Here is a 23,091-nt window from a genome sequence, read left to right as displayed (position 1 = left end):
ATAAAGTAGAAAAGACTCTAGTTTAATTAGATTATATCTTTCTTTCTTGTCTTTAGAATCAGTTGTAATCCCATTTAATTTTCGAACTACATTCCGCTGTACTCGTGGAGTGAGATTCCGCCTCACCCTACTTTTGATTTATATATCTATTGGTATCTTTTCCGCACTCTGATGATTATCTCGTTACTTATCTTTGATTCATTTGAATAATATTTTTAACATTGATTTAGTCTTGTTCTTGATTATATTGTTGTAAATGTGGGAGGATGATTTCACTAACTACTGGATCTTGTGAACTGTGGATCACACACTCGGGTATGCCAGATAGGGTACCGTCTGGGTGGATGTGACTGATTGGTATCAGAGCCCACAGTTCCAAGTGAAATCCTAACCACAGAAACAATGATAGAACATTCACGAGTCATAAATCCAAAAGTGACTCAAGTATCCTTAGAAGTGAATAATAGAACACTTGGATTAGAAACTTAAAAGTGAAGAATAATATACTCTGAATAATATGCAATAATTTTGACGTAGTAATCGCGCCAACTTAGATAAATCATATGCCTAATTCCACCGTTGGATTTGAGGTTTAAGTAGTTGTGAAGCTCTCCTCCAAAAATCAGCACGATCGGACATCGGATGACCGTTCAATGAAGGGTTTGATCGAAACTAGATAGAGGCATTCAAAAACGGGATTTTTCCTCTTTTTCTTTCTGAATATAATTATTTTTCCTCTTTTTCTTTCTTTAATTAAATCCAAGATAGGAGATAAGATATTGAGGTATGCAAGGACTCTTTTCCATTTGGACTCTCTCAATAATATCTCTGTAGATTTGATTTAAAATCACAGAGGTAGATCAAATTTGCCTTCTTTATCTCTTCAATATTTCGGAGTTGGCCATAATCACACATCTTTAGCCCATCATGCTCCAGATCAGGCCCGTTTTTACATTTGAGAATTTGAATGGACTTCTTGACGTGTAAAATAGCATGATTCAAGCCCAAAACTCCAAATATTTGCTTAAATCTTGAAAAGTCCTAAAATTTGCAAAAACAACATAAAACCCAAGGTAATTCCACTCTAAGTGTATAAAATGCATGCTTTATGCCCTAAGATTTCACACATAAATGTGCTCATCAATGACCACCTTAAGAGCTCCCCAGCCAAGTTGGAATAGCTGAGATGCCTACACTCACAAAGAAAACAAGAATGGTCCGGCCAAGTTTTGGTCGGGGAATCGCCTCCGACGCCCAAATCAGCCTATGCAACAATAAGAGTTCTTGATAGAGTTCTCAAGAACGTAATGAATAAATGATCAAATGAATCTCGTACCTTTCTCCATGTAGGATGTGGGTTTATATAGAAGATACCTGGAGGCGGTGCTTCCTTGAGTTTCGGATCGTCAGTTGAAGAGTAAGTGAAATATCTTCGGAGTTATGGCTCCTTCTTTGGCAAACCAGATAAAGCCGTTATTCGATAGCTCATCTCCCCAGTTCTCGGAACAGCCTTATTGAGTAGTTATCTGTAACTAACTCTCTTGACTTGGCCGTCTTCAACGTCACTCTTGGACTTAGTCCAAATGGGATTCTTAAGCTTATTCCGAACATGTTTCTTGAAGGGGTTAATATGCTTCCTCCCGAGGGGGTTTTTTGTGCCTCTTATGAGAGGTCACCATTCCTCCCGAGCATGTAGAAGACACATGTCCCGAGGGGGTATGTGTTTTACTCCAGAAGGGATTCTCAGAATCCTCCTAAGAGGACTTCCCTTAAAAAGACTTCTCTATCCCGAGTGGGGGTGTACGTTCGTCTCGGGGGGCCCTTCGGGCTATATGTTTTCCACAACACCATTTTAAGATTTGACTTGACGATAAACCATGTATAGAGGCTGCATTTTGCATGTGACGAAATGAAACCAAATTTATTGACAGTTGAGTTCTAAGTAAACCGAGTCCACATGAGCCAAACCGGGTTTGATGGAAATAAATCCAACATTATCGACTTATAGAAAGCGTTTTTTTTACCAATAAGATTCCAACATTATTGGAAAAGGAGATTTAAGTTTTGGAATTGGCAGCAACTCTGAAATCAATTAATGTTGGCCAAGATGGTGCTTAGGTTGCCGTGGTGCATGTACTCGGTGGTGCCGGACAGGATTTGCTGGACGATATACCGGTTTGCTCTCTCACACGGATGGAAAGGATCCCAGAATGCGTAAAGATCTCTGTTTGGACACAAGTTTGATAGAGCTGTGCATAATCCAAGCCCATTATAAGGCCCTTGTCCACAACAGGCTGTCTTTGATGTCACAAAACCTGCATTAAAAAAAACAACCATCAAAACAAAGCAATTGTTATATAGTTACTGACAAATAATAGACCAGCTTCTTATTCACTGGGCATCAATTCGTACCATATGCTTGAGGGTTGAGGATGAAGTCAATGTTCATTCTGTATGAGTTAACAGCATAGAACACATTTTCTTGGGCTCCTATCTCCTTGTTGAGTTGGGTTATCATCTGAAAAAGTTGAGGGTTGTAAAGGGCAGCAGCTCGTTGCAGATCAGTAGCACATGAGCCATTGGGGCTATGCTGTGCTATTTCTGCTGGAACACAACCGAGAGGTCCAGTTCCAGTGACAAGAACATTACGAGCTCCCAATTCGTGTAGTCTCTGCACAAGATACGTGTTGAACGTCAATAGCAATGTAAACTTCATAGTGCAACTGGAAAAATTAATTAAGTGTCTATTTTGGTCAATAGTTATAACTACACTGCAAGAAAGCCTCCTCTGGAAAGTCATCTGGAGATCATCATATGCTGGATCTTTGATAGTTAAAGCTTGAGGCATTGGCCATCACACTGCTTTTCCCATTAACTGCACATCAACCTTCACTCTCACTCTCACACTCTCTCTCTCTCTCTCTCACTTCAAAACCCCAGTTGTGGCGCACACCCCCATACTCATTAAGCTGGAAGTCTTAAATGAACCTTTAATTAACACCGTACCTTTTGGTCAAAATTGGATAACTATAATAATAAGTGATTTGACCTAATTTTGTCCATGAACTTTGAAGTGAAAAAAGAAAATAAAAAACGAAGAAAACAAAGAAATAATAAATAAAAAAAGGGTTTATTATGAGGCCAATAACATTATCAAAACATTTAGAACAGATTAATGTACATCTAAAATTGAATCCTAGAAGATTGTATGGTAATATCTGTCTATTTTTTTTGTTTAAGATAAGAAATCGTTTTCTTGTTCCTACGCATTTAATAAAAAATTAAAAAAATAAAAAAAAAATGAATGAAATAGTGAGAGAATTGAATTTTAGGGTTTCAAAATAGGAGGTTATCTTTGATGTCAAGAATGCCTTATTGGAAGGCGGTGGTGTGTCTCCACTTTTTAAAGAAAAACTTTTTTTTTCGTATCATAAAGTGGGCTCAAAATTATGTCAAAGCAAGAAAGGATTAACACTTTACATGATTTAGGTTTTTTTTGTTCCCAAAAAAAAAACAAAAAGAAATGAGAAATAGAAACATTGTCACACAACCCCTAAACTAAACTAACCACAATGCCCAATTGACACCCTCCATCAGTCAAATGAATTAGGAGTCTTGGTTTACTACCTTACATGTATCTTTTATACTCTTATATTCTGATACATGGTATTTTCAAGATTTAGTGACTATGATTATAAAGAGTAGAAATATCATAAATGTTGGATATTAAAATGTCACATATAACGATCCTATAACTGCAATGTAAAAAAAGCTCATGATCCAAGTGAAATATATATATATATATCTTCATGCATGGATATTGTATATGAATAAATACCATTAGAATCTTTTTGTACTCTGAGATGATAAAGGGAACGTAATGCTCGAGAGGATATTGACGAGATCTAGCAGAGTTTGGAACTAGGAAATAGTTGTTAACAAAATCATTGCCACCAACACAAATGAGGACGAGCGCCTCATTCACTAGCTGCATTGTTTGGTTTCTTCCAATACGTTGACTTAGTCGTCGCTGGTACTGTTCAAAGTATTGCAATTGTTGTGGCATCCTAATAATGTTTACCTGTTCAACGAAATTTCAAATCAATAGTAATTAAAAATGTGTCAATGAAAAAGAAAAAAAGGTATTAAAAAATGTAAGGAAGAGTAGAAAATAAAGTTGGATCGTCAATAATAGGAGGTACATATTATATTGATAATGAAATATAAAGGATTGTATGGTAATGTTTCTATTCCATTTCCTATTTTTGCGTAAGAAACGGTTTTTTCATGTTTTTATGATTTTCTAGGTGCAAATCGAACTAGGATGCGAAGCCTGCACCCAACAAAAAAAACACAGTTTCTATTTTGACTAAATTTTGTTAGGTGGTTGGATGAGATCATAAATGCCATCATTGAGGAATCAAGTATGGTTATACAAAAGAAAGAAGAAGAAAAAAGGAGGTTTTTGTAAAATGGAAAAAATAAATGAAACAGGTAAGAAACTTTAAGTTTTTAGGGTTTTAAAATAAAAGGTTATGTTTTGATTTTAAAAAGACAAGAAGGCCATTGTTGGAAGACGGTATTTCATTTTTTTCTTTTTCCCACAAGAAATACCAAACAGGTGTGTACGTGTGAAAGTCGTCTCAAAATTGTGCCGAAGTACTAGTTCATTTAAAAAATAAAAAAGCAAACCGGATTACGCATACATGATTTGCGAAACTTTTAGTCCAAAGATGCAACCAACACACAAAAGAAACAAGAAATATGAATATTACTATACAACCCCTTTCAATTCATTATCATTTAATAGGGCTTGCGAAAGGGAGGGGTGAGATGTGGAGGGATGGGCAATGGAGGGGTGAGTTGTGGAGGGATGGGCAATTGAACCCAGGACCTCCTCTGCATGAAAGGCTGCCACCAGTGCCAAAAGTCATAATTTCAAATAGTGCATTTGCCTCCATTAGGAGATGAGATTGATTCTATTCTGCTAACGTATGTAACCAATAAAATTTTATTATTTGTTACTTACGAATTGGACCCCAGTGTCATTGAGAATTCCTACTCCAGCTGAAGCAAAGTTTGCACCATTTAGTAGTTTGCCTCCTCGAAGGTCAGGGTTCAAGAAGGGCAATACAGATTCCTCACCAATTGATTCACCTGATATATATAGTAATCAAGCAAGACTTTTAATATGATGCAGGAAAGAAAAAAATGGATATAGTAGAGTAATCACATTATGTGTATAAGTAAGGGTGTTAATAAATATTATATAATACTGAACAATTTATCTCATTCTATTATTGTACTAAATACCAAATGGTACAAGTATGCCATATCATTGTTGTACTATATTTATCCAGTACAGTATTTGTATGATATGATTCACTTATATCATTTTGCAATACCATTATTGTACCATTTATCAATGTCAATGCTAATAGTATACTCCATATTTATGATATGGTATAAGTGATATAGTTTTGGTTTTAATAAAACAACACATGATATGGTATAAGTGCCTAGTTTTGGTATGGTATGATATAGTATATAAGTGACATCGTTTTGGTTTTAATAAAACAACACATGATATGTACTAATGCCCTTGTGTATAATACAACCCACAGCCTCTCCACCATAGAATCAGGTGAAACTCCCATCTCTAAACGCTTACAGGAAAAAGCAAGCATCTAGTCAGATCAATCAAGAGATAGGGCCCTATTTTATGTTGGTGGGAGTAAAGATTGAGAATTAGAATGAATAACCATGCCAAAAAAATTATACTGAAACCACGTGAATTTTACCCATTTTTTGTCCCAAAAGAAAAATCTCTAAGCTTCAAGTTCTCTAAACCGGAAATCCAAATGAACTCACTCTATTTAGTTATTTTTATTATTATTATTATTATTATTATTATTATTATTATTATTATTATTATTATTATTATTATTATTATTATTATTATTATTATGTATATTTTTTTTTTTCATTTTTATACCAATCACAAGGACTAAGGCCCATAGGCACAGGAGAGGGGGGAGGGGGGAAGAACGGTGTGAAGTGACAGAAGTTTGAACTGAAAACCTCTTAAACTTATTGCTTCTATCTATAAAGGTTGCTACACTGTGCTAAAATACAAAGACATCATACCTGCAGCATGTACAATATAACATTTGACTAGTTAATGATGATAGGAATCAAATAAATTCATCAGAAAGAAATAAGGAAGAAGTAAGAACTCAACTGATGATGTCTGGGATGTTAAGTCCATTGGAGAATCTACCAGTGGCTCGATGAGTTGGATAGTCAATGCCATAAGGAGGTGCATCAGCACGAGCAGGGGTAGCAAGGTAGTTGTTGTTGCCGCTATCAACAAGTGAATCACCAAACACAAAGAATGCACGACCTTCTGTTTTAAGGGGAAGACTTCCTACAATAACTAATAGGCCAAACACCAGAAGAGAAGCAACCAAAGGGAGCTCCATGAGGATGGATCGTTTTAGGCAAAACTACTGTTGGAATTAGAAACCCTTGCTTCTGTATATGTCAAAAGCCTTTGATGTTTATATATAGTTATTGAGTTTGAAGTCAAAAGCTTCAAGTCTTTGACGATGGATTTTGTCACTGACCGCCATGTTTAGTGTGATAACCAGCAAAAGTTAATTCCAACTGATGTTGCTCCGTCTCCTATTTTGGTGGCTAGCTACTTGCTACGGTGTGTAATTAAAACTCTTAACTAAGTGTGGCGTTGTGAGAAGAGTGACAGAGAGAATGGTTCTTAAGTATCAGTATTGTATGGTTTGTATAACGGTCTAGGTGGCTGTATTCGCATCTGATGAATTGTTCTAGAGTTACTTTTGAGGTCTAAACACGTCCGAATCGTCGTTTTCAGAGGCTGGGCCACCACTGGGTAACCTAACCAATCTTGTTCAGAATTTCAAGCTCTTTGAAATGACTGGCTGTGGGGCTCCAAACTTTTAATTTGGTGGTAATCTTTCTCTACTTTCGGCCTGTTTTTGACACGGGAGGAGTCTTTTTCCTTAAAGTAGGGTTTTCACCTCCATCTATATCTACAGTCTCTCAATAGATTGAAAATGGTAGAAATTAAACAATTAGAGTTGAAGCTCTTCTTCTTCTTTAAATTGAAATTTAACCATCTTTGCTGGGTGCTAGATGTAACCTTATGGGTGAACCATATAGTTATTGTGTCGTGCGAACTTTTATGCAGCTTTCTAACATGGATAGATTGCATAGTGCGGTAATGGTAAAAAAGTTTTTAATAAAAATAAGCAAATTGTCGATTCCTAGTATACTTAACCTGATATCGTATCAATTTCCATGTTAGCAAATACCCATTTCAGTACTGTGTATGATGATAAGATTGCCATGGATGATGATAAAATAAATTTATCAATGATTGCCAAATCCGTGTAGCAAATAATCAATGATAAGATTGCCATGGATGATGATAAAATAAATTTATCTTTATGTTCAGTTAGGTAATTCACCTACTTTGTGAAACTTTTATTTTTCATAATTCATCTTAGAAGGATAAAGTTTCCTAGAGTAGTTGAAAAGATAACATTGCCATTGATGATGATAATGAATTTCGACTCCTTTTGGTACTAGGCTGGGACTTAAATCGCTATGAATAGGCTGGAGGCAGCATTAATTAGAGAGTATTCTGGTTGGATTACAACAAACCAAGCCCGTCAGTCCTCCATTGGATGCATTTCGACAAATTCAGAACATATACAACAATGCCTGCTGGGACCTACTATGCAATTCTTAGCTGGGCAAAAAATTAAAAAAGAAAAACCTACTACGCAAAGCTGATATCTGCATTCTATGGTGTGTATCTGATGCGTCCAAAAGTCTGCTCAACCTTGAGATCTATGAAGATAATCTACAAAACAGTGTTAGGAATGTGGCCCGACCTTGGGGGTCGGGAGGCCACCTCCGAAGGCTAAGTCAGCAAATGAACTTATCACAAGGCTCTGGCTAATTGCAGAGCAATAAATGAATGTAAATGTAAAGGAAACGATTTGGATACCTGTATACAAGTAAGTCGCTAGTTTATATAGTTTTTACCTCAATTCCTGACCGTTGGATGCGTTCAGGATCCTTCTGGGAGGCCGTCCGATGCTAGGGTTTTCCCCTAGATATTCGGGATCGTGATGGTTGCCTACTTTAGCACGATCTTCCCCTCCTCACCTTAATGGTAGTTACCTCTTTTGATGTAGTTGCACATCCCATAAGATTCGGGATTACGTTCGTGATCCGTAACCATCTGGCAGCTGCCTCCATTTGTAATGATTAGGTCAAGAGTAGTCCCGACCGTGGTCCAACCGGACCCGAAGACTTGAACCCGGTCTGGTCAGGTTCGAGATAATTTTCCCGTATCACTTGTCCCGCAGGCCGAGCGTTTGGGCGATGCTTTTGCTCGAATGCTTGGTTTGATTTGCTTTATACTGATCGTGAGTGGAGACGAAAGGTCTTGTCAAATTAGGATAACTTCAGATTTAATGCCCTTGACACGCGTTTCCAGCGGTGAGTCGTTGAGCCACCTGAACCCCTTGCTTCCTATGCAATGTGCGCCACGTGGCTCTCGGGGAAATGTTGACGTTACCTCTTGTCGTTCGAACTGTCATGCCTTAAATGCTTATCAACATTACTAAACTTCTTGAACCGTCAGCGATTGAAGACTGTTGATGATCTTTGATTTGGGTCGTTCGTTCGTTCCACTCAAATAGTCGCGTGATCTCGTTCGTTGATAAAATTCAATCCTGTTCGTCCATTTGAATTTTAAACCTATAAAAGGCTTCTCCTGCTTCATTTCTCCTTTTCACTTCTACGCTTCTGCTTTCACTCAGAAATTGTTCTTGCCTTGAAGTTTCCAGTTCTTGCTCTTGCGATTCATCCTTTCTCCTTCAAATTCAAGTGATTTTTCTTCAATTTCAAGCGATTCAATCTCAGAATCACAAGTAAGTCTTTACTTTATGTTACTTTCCTTTTCATTTGGGCTACTTGTTGAGTTCTTGCCATTTTCTGTTGCTTTTTTCGCCCAAAAACCCATGATGTTCTTCATATTCTGGAAAATGGGTAGTGATAGGACCTCAAATGATGACTCCATTGATCACGCTCCCGAATCTGATGTAAACTTCCCGATTGCATGGAGCAACCTAAGCTCCTTTACTCAGATCAATCACCCTTCTTTTCTTTCTGATACTGAGAATGAGGCAGTTCGGGCCATTAAAGCTATCCCTCCACGTTTGGAAATCCATGGGTACGCCATGAAGCAATCCTCCAATACTAGGGCCTAGCCCATGGTGAGCACCCAAACCCCCCTCTCTTTTTTTTTCTGGATTCTTTTGTTATTCTTGTAATAATTCTAACTCTTCTCTTTAATTTTGCAGTGCCTCCCAAGTTTAACACTAACGTAGTCAAGGCTTTGGCCGAGCAGAATTTGCTACTGCGGAAGAAAGGGTTCCTCGAAAGGGGAAAGATAAAGCTGCTCCCGAGGGTTCTCCTAAAGGGGGTTTCTTCTGCTGCTGCCCCGAAGGGGGTAACTCTTGCCCCGAAGGGGTTATTGAGAATAAGGCAGGATCCTGCCAAAGGAAAAGAACCGGTGGACGTAATCAAGTCCACCCGTTATGACACGGTGCTAGTCAAGAGGAAGCGTGACTTGGCCGATGATGCTGCTTCTAATAGAAGCAAGACTGATCAAGGGGAGGTTTACATCCCCAAGTGGAAGCTGAGGACTCGAGACTTGATTTCCCGAAACACAGAGGCTTCTATTGATTGGGCGATAAACGCTTGAACCCCGGTGATCTGAAGGCTCTGAACGAGATGCTCGATAAGGAGTTGGTGAACTCCAACATCAGGTTAGTCCCGAACCATTGCTTTACACTTGAATTTTTTGTCATGTTGTTGACTTATTCTCGAACGTCTCTCTGATGCAGGGTCCTTACCGAATTTAAGGATCGGTCACCTTAGCGCTCATGCTAAGCATAGCAACACCCTTGTTGAGACCAAGCAACAAGAGGTCTAGAAGCTAAAAGAGGAAAGCTCCCACCTCCGAACAGCTGCAAGGGAACTGATGGTGGCTAGGTCTCGAATGGAACAGATGGAGAAAGAGCTAGAAAATCTGAAGACTGTTTTCTCGACTTCAGAATCAAAGATTGAAAGCCTTATTTGGGAGAAACTAGAGCTAGAGGAGAGGCTAGATTCTGTGCTCGAGGCTGCAAATCCCATGTGTCACACCCCACCCAGCCAGATCCGGCCATACTCGAATACCCGTGGGGGTGATACACCGCAGGACCTAGGTTCAGTGACAATACCATACAACACAAGATATAGCATAATTAAAAGGACAAGAATAAATCAAGTTCAAGTATAAAGTTATCAAACTTGATTTATCAAAAGGTTACAGTCATCCATATATCTAAAGTTAATCAAAATGGACATCAGAGTTTGAATGAAACATAGTTTGTTGCAGCGGAAATTAAACTAAACTGATTCCCTAATAGAATCCAACCTCATAAGAATAGTCTTTGCACAGGCATGAAGCTCCATGCAAGTCTACATCTTCTTCAGTCACTCCTTCAAGAAAGCATGCCGACGATGAATCCTCCACTTGGAAGGAGTTCTTATAACCTGCAGAATATTCTCATAGAAACAAACATACAAAAAGGAATGAGTTCAACAGAACTCAGTGAGGTCAACTCAACATCTTATCATACATTCGTCCACAAGATTCCACATCATATCATGCATTCGTACACCAGATCCCACACCACACATATAATTTGAGTATTGATAATTTAATTAATGATAGTGATATGATGTATGAATGATTATGATATTATGCTCCTAACTCTATCATGAAGTCTCTATGGTAGACACGCATTAAGTTTGTACACCAGTCTCCTTTGGGTGGTCTGAGTCACTCTCCCTCAACAAGAGACATCTATTGGGTTCTCCGCGGTTGTTGGGTAAAGTCCTGTCAAGCCAGGGTTGGGGTATAGGTCACCACTCTCTCACATCACCGTTTGATATGAGATTGGCGCGTGTCAAGGATAATCTTAGCTCAGTGCAAAGTCATACAGTCTCGTACTACATATGGTCTCGGATATCTCCCCTCATGCCTAGTGCCCTTTTGGTTCAATACATTTCCACCTATGAATGGAATCCTCAACGGGAGGCATCTGTTGGACCCCATTCCTTAACCCAGTGGTTGTCCACATATAGTGGACAGGATGCTCTCCATGTCCTCTCACGGATCATTTCACCGGTCTTGATCGCCCAGGAGCCCTTATCTATTATATGCAACCCTACCTCTCTATGATGATAGTGGACCTGCTTGACGCTCAGGACCCAGTCACTAACATTACAGGTTAACCGGCTTCAATACCCCTGCCGGAAGGGTAGTAGTACTCGTGAGGTTACCTAGACAAACACTTCTAGACACTTAGCATTCATGTACTTAAGTCTAGATGCATACTCATGTAAGTTCACTAGGGTAATGGGCGAACCCACAACCCTAGTTTGAAACATAAAATAAAAAGAGTAATTTAGTTCAACATCATCCATATATCTTCATATCAATAATTTAGAATTTGAAATAAAAGAAAACACTCAATCCATTTAATCTCATCCATCTCATACATTCTCATATTGTTTTCAAAGAATATTGAAAATAGAAGCAAAGATACTTGCTTACCTTTCATTCGTGCAAAGTCCCACACATAATCACAAGATAATAAATATTAAAGCAAGGCAATATATCAATAGTGAAATTTAATTACATAATTAAACATGCAAGATAAGGTTGAGTATATTCCTCACCTTTTTAGTTAGCATAAGCTCTCCAAAGTTCCACAAAGTCACACTTACGAGTTGTTGATTATAATCAAAATAAACCTAATCATATAAGAGGATCATTAGACATAAATTAGAAATCAATTGGGTTTTAATAAGGTTCCCAAAATCACCCAACAAAAGCCTAATCTGCCAACTAGTTTCGAACCCACCTTTCTCAACCTAGTTTCGGCGAAAATCAAATTTCACCATCGATTCGAAGTCGAATCGAAACGAAACTTTGGGAATGTCTAATTGGCAGCAATAGGGTCCTAAGTATACCTTCTCTTTGATCTAATTCCATCTCAATCAAAAAGCCCCAATTTTGGCTCTCGCGAGTCCTCTCGGCTGGGTCTGAGAGCCAAAATGCAAAATCGTTTGCAACGACTCGCACAAACCACTCACAAACAAAAGGGAAACATAAATGGAACTATTTGCAAGCATTCAAAACACCTATCATGTTACAACTACTCAAATCCAACATTTATAGCGAAGAACTACTCCTAAAACAAAGCCCAAAGAAGAGGGTTTGATGATTCTTAACTTTCCTAACGTTTCCGCAATGATCCGGGTGTTAGCACGCGTCCAAATGGTTAGGATACTTCCTCTCCCTTGGTTTCTCCTCCTCCTTGAGCCTCAGCCTCGTACTAGCCTTCTAAAATGCGAGTATGAGAGGTTAGAAACTCAAAATAGGGTTTTAAACATGAAAAACCCGATTCTGCCCCGAAGCTGGAAAATGGTTGGGGGGTTGGGGCGGTCAACCGGCCGTTCAACCGGTCCCAAGTTGACCCTTCAAATGGACTCCGATTTTGGTGATTTTTGACTTGTTGGAAAGTTCTTTCGACGATCTTCGATTTGATACCTTATTTGCGTCAATCGGATTCTCCATCGTCGATCTACAGACATTCCAAGATCACCCTTTTTACACCATCATGATTAATCTTTTTCTTCACTTAAACTTTAGGAGAGTTGATGAGTCATCACAAGGGTCATCTACCAACATTGGTTCCATTTCCAACCCTTTAAGCTCCACTTGAATGGCCCACATTTGCCGTCAACTCGAGGCCCGATTTTCTCAATTTTGAAGCCGCAGGTTAAAGGGGTAGAAATCCGGGGGATTTCACACCATGGGTCCCGAATCTTTGAGCATGGAGGTTCGAAAGAAGTGCATTGAAAAATACTTGAATGGTAAGCCCTTCGACCAGCTTCTCTCGCTTTATAATTTGGTGGCTTATCGGGCGGATATCAATGAAGTTTTGAAAAGCATTTTGGCAAAGGATCCCGCCTTCCCGATCGAGGAACATGTGGACCTTATCTATGAAGAAATCTTTGAGGAGTTGAAGCAGCCTACTCCGAACTGGGTTCTAGAAAAGGATAATCCTCCCCCCCCCCCCCACCAATCTGAATATTGAAGGGTATCTTAGTGATGAACCTCCTATGACTCCCAAACACGAAGGTATGGAGGAGAATGTTGCTCAACCAAATGCTCAAAACCAAGCTACAGATGACCAAACTCCCGAACTCATCAATGATCAAGTTCCCGATCCTCTAGAAAATCTGTAATCCTTTTTCCAAAATTTGTAAGAACTTTGTAATTTATTTTCCTCTCTTTTTGTAAGGGTTGGCACTCCCTTTCGGGTCTTTATGTTAATGAAGCTCTTCTTCAGTTAGCCTTTGAACATCATAAGACCGAACGTAGCCAACTTCATAAGATCGAACGTAATCAACTTGAACATAATCATTTATAAGCTCTTGGACTGATTCGGGTTTGTGCCCCCGATGCCTCATCATAAACAGAGGAATTTCGTAGAATTCATAAGCTTTCAGAGGACTCATTCGGGTTTGTGCGTCGATGCCTCATCATAAACATACTTAGGGAATTCCGTAGAATTTATAAGCTTTCAGAGGACTCATTCGGGTTCGTGCCCTGAGGCCTCATCATAAACACACTTAGAGGAATTCCGTAGAATTCATAAGCTTTCGGAGGACTCATTCGGGTTCGTGCCCCGATGCCTCATCATAAACATACTTAGAGGAATTCTGTAGAATTCATAAGCTTTCGGAGGACTCATTTCAAGTTCATGCCCCGATGCCTCATCATAAACATACTTAGAGGAATTCCGTAGAATTCATAAGCTCGGAGGACCACGGGTCGGACCCGAGCCCATCAAAACATACTTAGAGGAATTCCGTAGAATTCATAAGCTTTGGGAGGACTCATTAGGGTTCGTGCCCCAATGCCTCATTATAAACATACCTAAAGGAATTCCGTAGAATTCATAAGCTTTCGGAGGACTCATTTGGGTTCGTGCCCTGATGCCTCATAATCCACGCTACTGAAGCCTTTTGAATTGAAGATGAAGATGAAGATCTGATCAACCATACATGCCCTCCATTCGGAAGGGTTCGGCGTGAAAATTTGAATTGATATCTAATAAATTTGATGCGTATTACAACAGAGAGTTCTATCAAGGGTAGAACCTCTTTAGATGCCTTGCATTCCATGATCGACTCAGCTCTTGATTGGGGGTAGGATCCCTCAGTTTATATGCTCCCGAACCAACTGGCTTTATGATCAAGTATGGTCCTTCCTAAGAAGGATCCAATTTCCTTTGATGACATGGGTCAGAGGCTAGAGTATTTCTAAGGATGAGATCTCCTGAATGGTACTGTCGACGCTTTACTCGGGCATTGTAGTGAGAAGCTATCCTTCTTTGGTAATGTTGTATTCAGGAAATTGCTTTCGCTCGAACCTCATCTAATAGCTCTAGGCTATCTAACAGTCCTTGTTCATTTTCCTTTTCTTCAAATTCCTGATCCCTAAGTGTTCCTTCTAGGACTTCTGATCCGTAAGCTAGATTGAATGGTGATTCCCTTGTCGATGCGAATTGTCATTCGGTATGCCCAGAGGACGTTCGGGAGTTCTTCTACTCACAAAGCTTTGTTGGACTCCAATCTCTTTTTTATGCCCTCCAGCAAGGTTCGATTGGTAACTTCGACTTGGCCGTTACTCTGAGGATACGCAACTGAAGACATGCGGTGCTCGATCATGTAAGTATTGCAAAAGAGAAACTGGGGATTATCGAATTGTGTTCCGTGATTGGTTACGAGAATCTTTGGAATCCTAAACCAATGGATGATTGATTCCAGCACGAACTTCTCCATCTTCTTCTCTGTGATTGAAGCTAGAGGAATTGCTTCGACCCATTTGATGAAGTAATCAGTGAAGTAATCAATTGCTACAATCAAGTACTCTCATCCTCCCGATGCCTTCAGGAACTTTCCCCTAAGTCAATTACTCACATTGCGAATGGAATGGGGTTGAGAATTGACTTTAGGGTTGTTGCAGGCAGTTTTGGCACGATCGAATGAACTTGACATTGATTGCAACACGGAACGTACACCATGGCATCCTCTTTTATTTTGGGCCAGTATAACCCGAGCCTCAAGATCTTATGTGCTAACGCCTGACCGCCCATATGTGCTCCACAGATTCCATCGTGAACTTCTACCAAGGCAATCTTCGACCCTTCTAGCCCTATGCATTTGAGTAATGGCCCAGCAAAGGACCTTAGGTAGAGCCTCCCGCTCTGTATTGTAAATCTAGCTGCCCGAACTCTGATGGACCTAGCTTCTTTTGGATCTTCGGGAAGTTTGCAATCTCGAATGTATTCAACGATCGGGTCCATCCAACATCTTTCGCTTTTGATATAAGACACCTCATTCTCTTGAGCACTCGGAAGACTTAATTCTTCAATGTAGACCGATGGTTCCAAGGTCTTTTCCTTAGCGTTAGCTAATCTGGAAAGGTCATCCGCCATAGTATTCTCCTTCCTCGGGATCTGACATACTTTGACATCTTTGAATTCCTTTCTAAGGATTCGGATCAGCTCTTGATACTTTTGTAGTTGAGGCTCTTTTGTCCCATACTCTCCTTCTACCTGGTTGACTATAAGTTGAGAATCACTGTATATAGTCATTTCCATGATTGCCAGAGCTTTAGCCAGCCAAAGGCTAGCAATGAAGGCTTCATATTCTGCTTTGTTGTTACTAGCCTCGAACCTGAACTGCAAAGCATACCAAATAAAGAAGCCTCCTGGACTTTTCAATAAGACCCTTGCTCCCGATCCATGCTTATTGCTGGATCCATCAACATAGATATCCCACATAGTTGTGATAGCTGGTTCATGATCTTCCTCAATCGGGGTTGTGGATTCTACTATAAAATCCTCCAAGGCCTGGGCCTTTATGGCAGTTTGAGGCTTGAAGTCCACTTGGAATTCCCCCAGCTCTACCGACCATGCGACCATTCTTCCATATAGATCAGGCTTGAAAAGAACTTTCTTGAGAGGGAAATTGGTCAATACCTCAATTGAGTGTGCCTGGAAGTATGGTTTGAGCTTTCGGGTAGCTATCATAAGAGCCAGAGTTTGCTTCTCGATTGCTGAATATCTGGTCTCTGTGTCCAAGAGTACATGGCTGACATAATAAATAGGGCACTGCTTTTTATCTTTTTCTCTCACAAGGATTGCACTGACCGCCGAACGGGAGGCTGCCAAGTAAACTTGTAAAGTTTCTCCTTTCTTTGGTCGGGAAAGTAAAGGTGGTTTCCCCAATCTTTCCTTTAAATCCTCGAATGCCTTCTGACATTCGTTCGTCCATCGGGCTTCTTTACTCCCCCTTAAATCCTTTAAGGCTTTGAAGAATGGTAAGCATTTTTCTCCCGATTGTGAAACAAATCGGTTTAATGCTGCAAATCTTCCCATTAGGCATTGGACATCTTGAATGGTCTTTGGAGGCTCTATGTTGATTAGAGCCTGTATCTTGATCAGATTAGCTTTGATTCCTCTCTGGGAAACCATAAACCCTAGGAACTTGCCCGAGGACACTTCGAAGGCGCATTTCTCTAGGTTCAACATCATATGATATTTTCTTAAGACAAAAAATACTTATTTGAGATCCATGATGTGCCCCGAACGCTTGAGACTTTTTAGTAGCATATCGTCCACATAAGCCTCCATATTCTTCCGATCAAGTCTTCAAAGATCTTGTTTACTACTCTTTGGTAGGTTGCTCCTGCATTCTTCAACCCAAACAACATGACTTTGTAGTAAAAACTTTCCCGATTGGTCATAAAACCCGTGAACTTCTCATCCTCTTTGCTCATTAGGATCTTATTGTAGCCCAAATAAGCATCCATGAAACTTAACTTTTCCTACCCCGCAGTTGCATCAAACAAAAGATCTATTTGGGGCAATGGATAACAGTCCTTCGGGCAGGCTTTGTTGAGATATGTGTAATCAGTACACATTCTCCACTTCCCATTTGACTTCTTTACAATCATGACGTTAGCTAGCCACATCGGGCATTTTATGGCTTCAATGAAACTTGAACTCTTCAGCTTCTCAACCTCTTCTCTAATTGCTTCATGCTTCTCAATCGAGAAGTTTCATCTCCTCTGGATTACTAGTTTAGCATTCAGGTTGATCCAAAGCTTGTGTTCGGCCACCGTCCGGTCAATACCTAGCATGTCGTCAGCTGACCAAGCAAACACGTCTATGCTTTCTTGAAGGAAAGCCTTTAACTCTTCCTTGAAATCTTCTGGTTGCTCGGACCCAATGTGTGTTGTTTTTCTTTCATCTCCCGAATCCAAAAGGATTCGTTCTAGCTTTTCCACAGGTTCGGGCCTCTGTATAGCGACCTCATCCCGATCATCCCTTACTTCGATTGGCAAGGCCATGGCCTTCTGGGGTCTTGCCTTATCCTTGAGATAGGAAACATAACTCTATCTAGAGGTTTTTTTTATCAGAAGTTACCTCCCCAATGCCTTGGTCGGTCGGGAACTTTAACTTCATGTGTTCGGTTGACACAACCGCTCCAAGCTTTGTTGGGGAGGGCCTCCTGAGTATGATGTTGTATGCTGGTAGCTCCCGAACCACAAGAAAATTTACACGAATGGTTGCCTCCTTCAGGAAGTCTCCTACCATGAGGTCTAGTTGCACTGAACCTTCCGCAACCGTTGTTGATCCAACAAATCCATACAGGTGAGTGGAAGATGGCTTCAGCAATCCTTCTTCCAATCTCAACCTCTTGTATGCATAAAATGATAAGAGGTCTATTGATGACCCCGTATCCAACAATACCCTGTGTACTTCCCGACAACCGATCTCCACTTTAATCATGATCGTGTCATCATGAGGTGTGCAAACACCTTTTCCATCCTCCTCACTAAACGTGATACTTTCTTCCACGTCGGCCTCTTCTTCTTTTGGACATCTCCCGATCCCACAAACTGGGCCTTCGCCTTTAGCTTCCTCAAGGATTCGGGCTCAGGGCCCACAAATATTGTCAAGATCGGAGATTGACTGGCCTCAGCGATCTCCTTGCCCTTTTTGGATTTTGGAGCTTCGGCACGTCGTTCTCCACTTCTCAAATGCTCCCTTCTTTTCTCGACTGCTGGCCTTCTTTCTCAATCATCCATTTGACCCTTGACATAATTTTATAAGTGACGTTAGGTTATCAACCTCTTGATGTCTACTTTCAAATGGCGACAACCATTCGTGAAATGCCCGTAATCTTTATGAAAGCGACAATATTTCTCCATATTTCGCTCTCCATATTTGGCAACCTGCTTTGGTGGCCACTTCAGGATATCCTGGTTCCTGATCTACATCAAGATCTCCGATCGGGGTGCATTGAGTGGTGTATATTCGTCTTGATCGGGCAAATGTTGTCTCCAACCCGAATGCTACCTTCGACCCCGATCATGAGTGGCTTGCTTCGCTCTTTGATTCCTCTTGGATGGCTTATGGTCTTTATTGGAAGCTTTGTTCTCTCTCTGACGTGCGTCCAGGATCTCCGTCACTTCGGTCTGCTTCTAGCATCTTTGTATCAATTTGGAATATGTGGCAGGCCTATCCTCTAACAATAACTCCAAGAGTTTTCAATTGGTAAGTCCTGTGAAGAGCGCAGTCTTAGCCACCTATTCGTCCAAGTTCTCGATCTCCATAGTGACCTTATTAAATCTTTTCAGATAATCCCGAATAGACTCATTTTTCCCTTGCTTGTCGGTGAACAGAGCCTCCTCCGTCTTCTTAGTCTGGATTCCACTTTGGAATCGACCAATGAACTTTCAGGCAAGTTCTTCGAAATCAACAATCCTTCCCAAAGGTAAGTTCGAGAATCATTTTTGGGCTGCTTTGGTAAGAGACGACCCGAATACCCTACAAAGGATCTCATCAGAATTCCCACCCACTACCATGGTTTGCTGGTAGTAACTAATGTGGGCAATCGGGTCTCCCGAACCATTGAAAGAGGAGAAAGTTGGCAGTCTGAAATTGTGGGGGCACTCGAACCTGGCAATTGCCTCTACAAACGAGGTTTTCCAGATGATAGAAAAAATATCATCAGTCTTTTTCGCCTGAGAGAGTTGCCCTGACCTTTGATTTATGTTCGCCAGTTCTAGTCCGATGTGCACCGTTCAACCATCATCCGTCCGAACACTATCTCTGACCGAACGCTCAGAGGTGGGAGGGTGAGTGCGTACCCCACGCTCTCGCCTGGTAATGGTCCCGGTTTTGCTTGCCTGAGGTCGATTGTTCCGGTCGTCTCTTCCAAGCACTTCTTTATGATCTCTGGATCTCCCTCTGCATCCTTCCCAATCGTTCTGCCTTTGATCTTGGTTTCCAAGCGGTCGCTCATCTCCTTGCAGAATTCTTTTCACTCTTAACGTTCGGTCTTGGGCTTCCTCCCGATCATTATGGTTGGAAGCCTGAGGTGCAACCACCTACCTTACTATCGTTCGAAGGGTGTTATGCATTTCCAAGAATTGCAATTGCATCTGATTCATCTGTTCTTGAAGGTTTTCTAGGTTGTTGAGACGTTCTTCCCCATTCAAACCTTCACAATCCCTTCGGGCATTACTTCCTTCAGGGATTACCTCCTTAGAAATTCCTCCATCTTGAGGATGAACATCTTGAAGCCTTTGGGCTGCTGCTGTTGCTATTGCTACCTTTGATCTGGTAACCATGGATTTTCTGAAGCGTTTCCCACAGACGGTGCCAAATGATACGTCCAAAAGTCTGCTCAACCTTGAGATATGTGAAAATAATCTGCAAAACAATGTTAGGAATGGCCCGACCGTGGGGGTTGGGAGGCCACCTCCGAAGGCTAAGTCAGCAAATGAACTTATCACAAGGCTCTGGCTAATTGCAAAGCAATGAATGAACGTAAATATAAAGGAGACGATTCAAATACCCCGACCAGTAAATCATTGGTTTATATAGTTTTTACCACAATTCCTGACCTTTGGATGCGTTCAAGATCCCTCTGGGTGGCCGTCCGATCCTAGGTTTTTCCCCTGGATATTCGGGATCATGATGGTTGCCTACTTTAGCACGATTCCCCTCCTCACCTTAACGGTTGTTACCTCTTTTAACATAGTTGCACATCCCGTAAGATTCGGGATTACGTTTGTGATCCGTGACCGTCTGGCGGTTGCCTCCATTTGTAGTGATTAGGTCAAGACTAGTCCCGACCGTGGTCCAACCGGACCCGAAGACTTGAACCTGGTCTGGTCGGTTTCGTGATAATTTTCCCGTATCAGTATCGATCTCCGTCAATAATATAACAAATCACTAGGGCTGTCAATAATGCCCATGATCTTTGTGAAAATGGCAGTACCTTTCCATGTTACGCTCTCCAGGCTTGGATATGACCTTTGGTGGCCATTTCAAGATATCTTGTCCCTTGATGATATTCAGAATCTTTGACCGATGAGTTTTCAATGGTGTATACTCGCCTTGATAGGGAGAACGTTGCCTCCATGCTAGACGAGGCTTTCTTGCTCGATCATGATTGGGCTGCCTAGGCTTCTGCCTTTTTTCAAGAGCCTTCTGTTCCTTGGTGGAAGCCTTTGTTTCTCCCTGACGCGCATCTAGAATCTTCGTCACTTCTGGCTGCTTTTGACACCTTTGCACCTGTTCGGGATAGGTGGTTGGAATGTCTTGAAGTAATAACTCCAAGAGTCTCCGTTTTGTAAGTCCAGTGAACAAAGTAGTTTTGGCCACTTGTTCATCCAGATTCTCAATCTCCATAGTAACTTTGTTGAATCGCTTCAGGTACTCCGAATTGACTCGTTCTTCCCTTGTTTTATGGTGAACAGAGTTTCCTCCGTCTTTTTGATCTAGATCCCACTTTGGAAACGACCGATAAACTTCCACGCCAATTCCTCGAAATCCACAATTTTTCTCAAAGGAAGATTGGAAAACCACTTCTGCGCCGCTCCGGTCAAAGATGAACCGAACACCCTGCAAAGGATTTCATCAGAATTACCAACCACAACCATAGTTTGCTGATAATAAATGATATGGGCGACGAGATCTCCCGAACCATCTAATGAAGAGAAAGTTGGGAGCCGAAAATTGTGAGGAAACATAAATCCAGCTATTGCCTCGACGAAAGTGGTCTTTCTGATGACCGAATAGCTGTCATCGGCCATCTTCCCTCAGGAGAGCAATCCCAACCTTTGGTTAATATCTGCAAGCTCCTGACCAATGTGGACCGAACGTCCGAAAGTCCGACACCGGTTCGATAACTCTCACGACCCGAACGTTTTGAGGTTGGCGAGTGAGTGCGTACCCCTCTGCCCAATCTCGTTACTGAACAGGTTCGGCTTGATTGCGGTCATTCATGCCAACCGTTCCTTCTAGGTAGTTCCCCGATTCTCTATCTCGCTCTTGGGAATTCCCTTGCAGGTTCGGGCCATAATTCTAGCCGCCTGCCGCATGCCTATCCCCCTGTGGGGAATGCCCTCGTTGCGGTGGTATGTGTGAAACCTAGCCCTAACCTTGACCCGGAAAACCCTGTTGTTTGTAGGTCCGACAACTCGAAGTAAAGCAAGAAGTCAGCTTTGGGCCATCCCAATGGAAGACTTGGTGTCTGGCTTTGAATCCATGAGTGTTGATGACAATGTTCTATTTATGGAAACTGAATCTTGATGAAGATCGGATTAGTTGATGGACTTGGAGTGTTCTCTATCATGGTTCGAAGGCATTTCTACCTATTAGGTAAGTCACTTGGTGTGTGTGCAAAACCCCTTTATGTTTGGATTTGATCTGAGCCTTCAATTCCCTATTTTGAACTTGCTGAACTCATTGGTCGACTCATTGGTCGACTGGACCAATCGACCAATGGATTCTTTGTTTGCTAATTAGGTTTTGCTTGCTCTATTTAAGTCCAATCTCGAGTCTACTTCGTATTTTCTGCCTCCAAACTCTTTGGAACGAACCAAAGACCTCTGCAAGTCATCTCCCTTGCGTTCTTGGTGTTTATCTTGACGGATCTTCGTCAAAACTCATGTTCTTACACAAAAAGGTATGTTTACACTCTCTTCTTCTTCATCATCCTTGTTTTCTTTCCTTTTTGAGTTGAGACAGTAGAGGAGATGATGCATTCTCTGTTGCAAACATCTCTGAACTTATCTCTCATGATCCTCCTAAGGATTAATGGCTAAAGCAATGTCCGTAATCATGATCATTGCAAGCTTTTGAAGGAATCATGATCTAAATCATGATCTTGTCTTCGTTCGTCTTTGATTTAAATTCTGATCTTCTTAGATCTATTTTACTGATCATATTAGTAGTCAATCGCTGTGTTTTCCTTACATGATCCATGATCTATCAATCTCTAGTTGTTTCTCCTCTATCATACCATGATTTCTTCAAGAATCATGACTGATACATCTATGGTAAGTTTTGTTTCCTTATTTAAATTCATGTTCTTAGATCTATGTATGCCTTCCATGATATCTTTATCAAAATCAATGATTCATTCTTCTATTGTTCTTGTCTATGATTTGTATTTTGAATTCTTCAAGAACCATGATTAATCTAATTATGGTAACTTTTATTTCCTAATTTGTAACTTGAAAACTTGATTCGATTAGTGTTTTGAAGTCCTCTTTATGTTAGGATACTGCCATTGTAGTTTACCCCTTGTTTAGTACCCTTTTGAACCACCAAATTCGGTTCTTTATTCTTAAAACTCTGATTTTGTAGGCCACTGTCTCTGTTGGTCGACGTATTGGTCGACTGAGACAGTAGACCAATCCAATCGACCAATGAGTACAGCAACTCCAGATTTGGTCTGTTTTGGATGTTTTGATATCTTTTCTTTTAGGGATCTTTCCTAATATGTTGTATACACTTGTTTAGGACCTTCTTCTCAAGTTTGTCA

The 23,091-nt window shown here is 40.8% G+C and overlaps 2 protein-coding genes across 2 annotated transcripts; both read right to left on the bottom strand.

Moving 5' to 3' along the window:
- Window positions 1–1,900: 1,900 nt before the first annotated feature.
- On the bottom strand, window positions 1,901–6,558 carry LOC149022153 (GDSL esterase/lipase At5g18430-like). The gene is made up of 5 exons (XM_089150321.1): window positions 6,242–6,558; window positions 5,030–5,157; window positions 3,839–4,081; window positions 2,413–2,671; window positions 1,901–2,315 (listed from the first exon to the last, which is right to left on the bottom strand). The coding sequence occupies exons 1-5, from the start codon at window positions 6,480–6,482 to the stop codon at window positions 2,089–2,091; spliced, it is 1,098 nt and encodes a 365-aa protein (XP_089006447.1). The 5' UTR covers window positions 6,483–6,558; the 3' UTR covers window positions 1,901–2,088.
- An 8,597-nt stretch (window positions 6,559–15,155) lies between these two features.
- On the bottom strand, window positions 15,156–16,718 carry LOC149022152 (uncharacterized). The gene has a single exon (XM_089147558.1). The coding sequence runs from the start codon at window positions 16,716–16,718 to the stop codon at window positions 15,156–15,158; it is 1,563 nt and encodes a 520-aa protein (XP_089003684.1).
- Between the last annotated feature and the right edge of the window lie 6,373 nt (window positions 16,719–23,091).

The sequence above is a fragment of the Hakea prostrata genome, chromosome 3, assembly GCF_041222555.1.
Source record: "Hakea prostrata isolate BN-2017 chromosome 3, UWA_Hpros_2, whole genome shotgun sequence".
Classification (NCBI taxonomy): Eukaryota; Viridiplantae; Streptophyta; class Magnoliopsida; order Proteales; family Proteaceae; genus Hakea; species Hakea prostrata.
The sequence above is the reverse complement of the archived record's forward strand: the minus strand, read 5'-3'. Positions and strand labels throughout refer to the sequence as shown.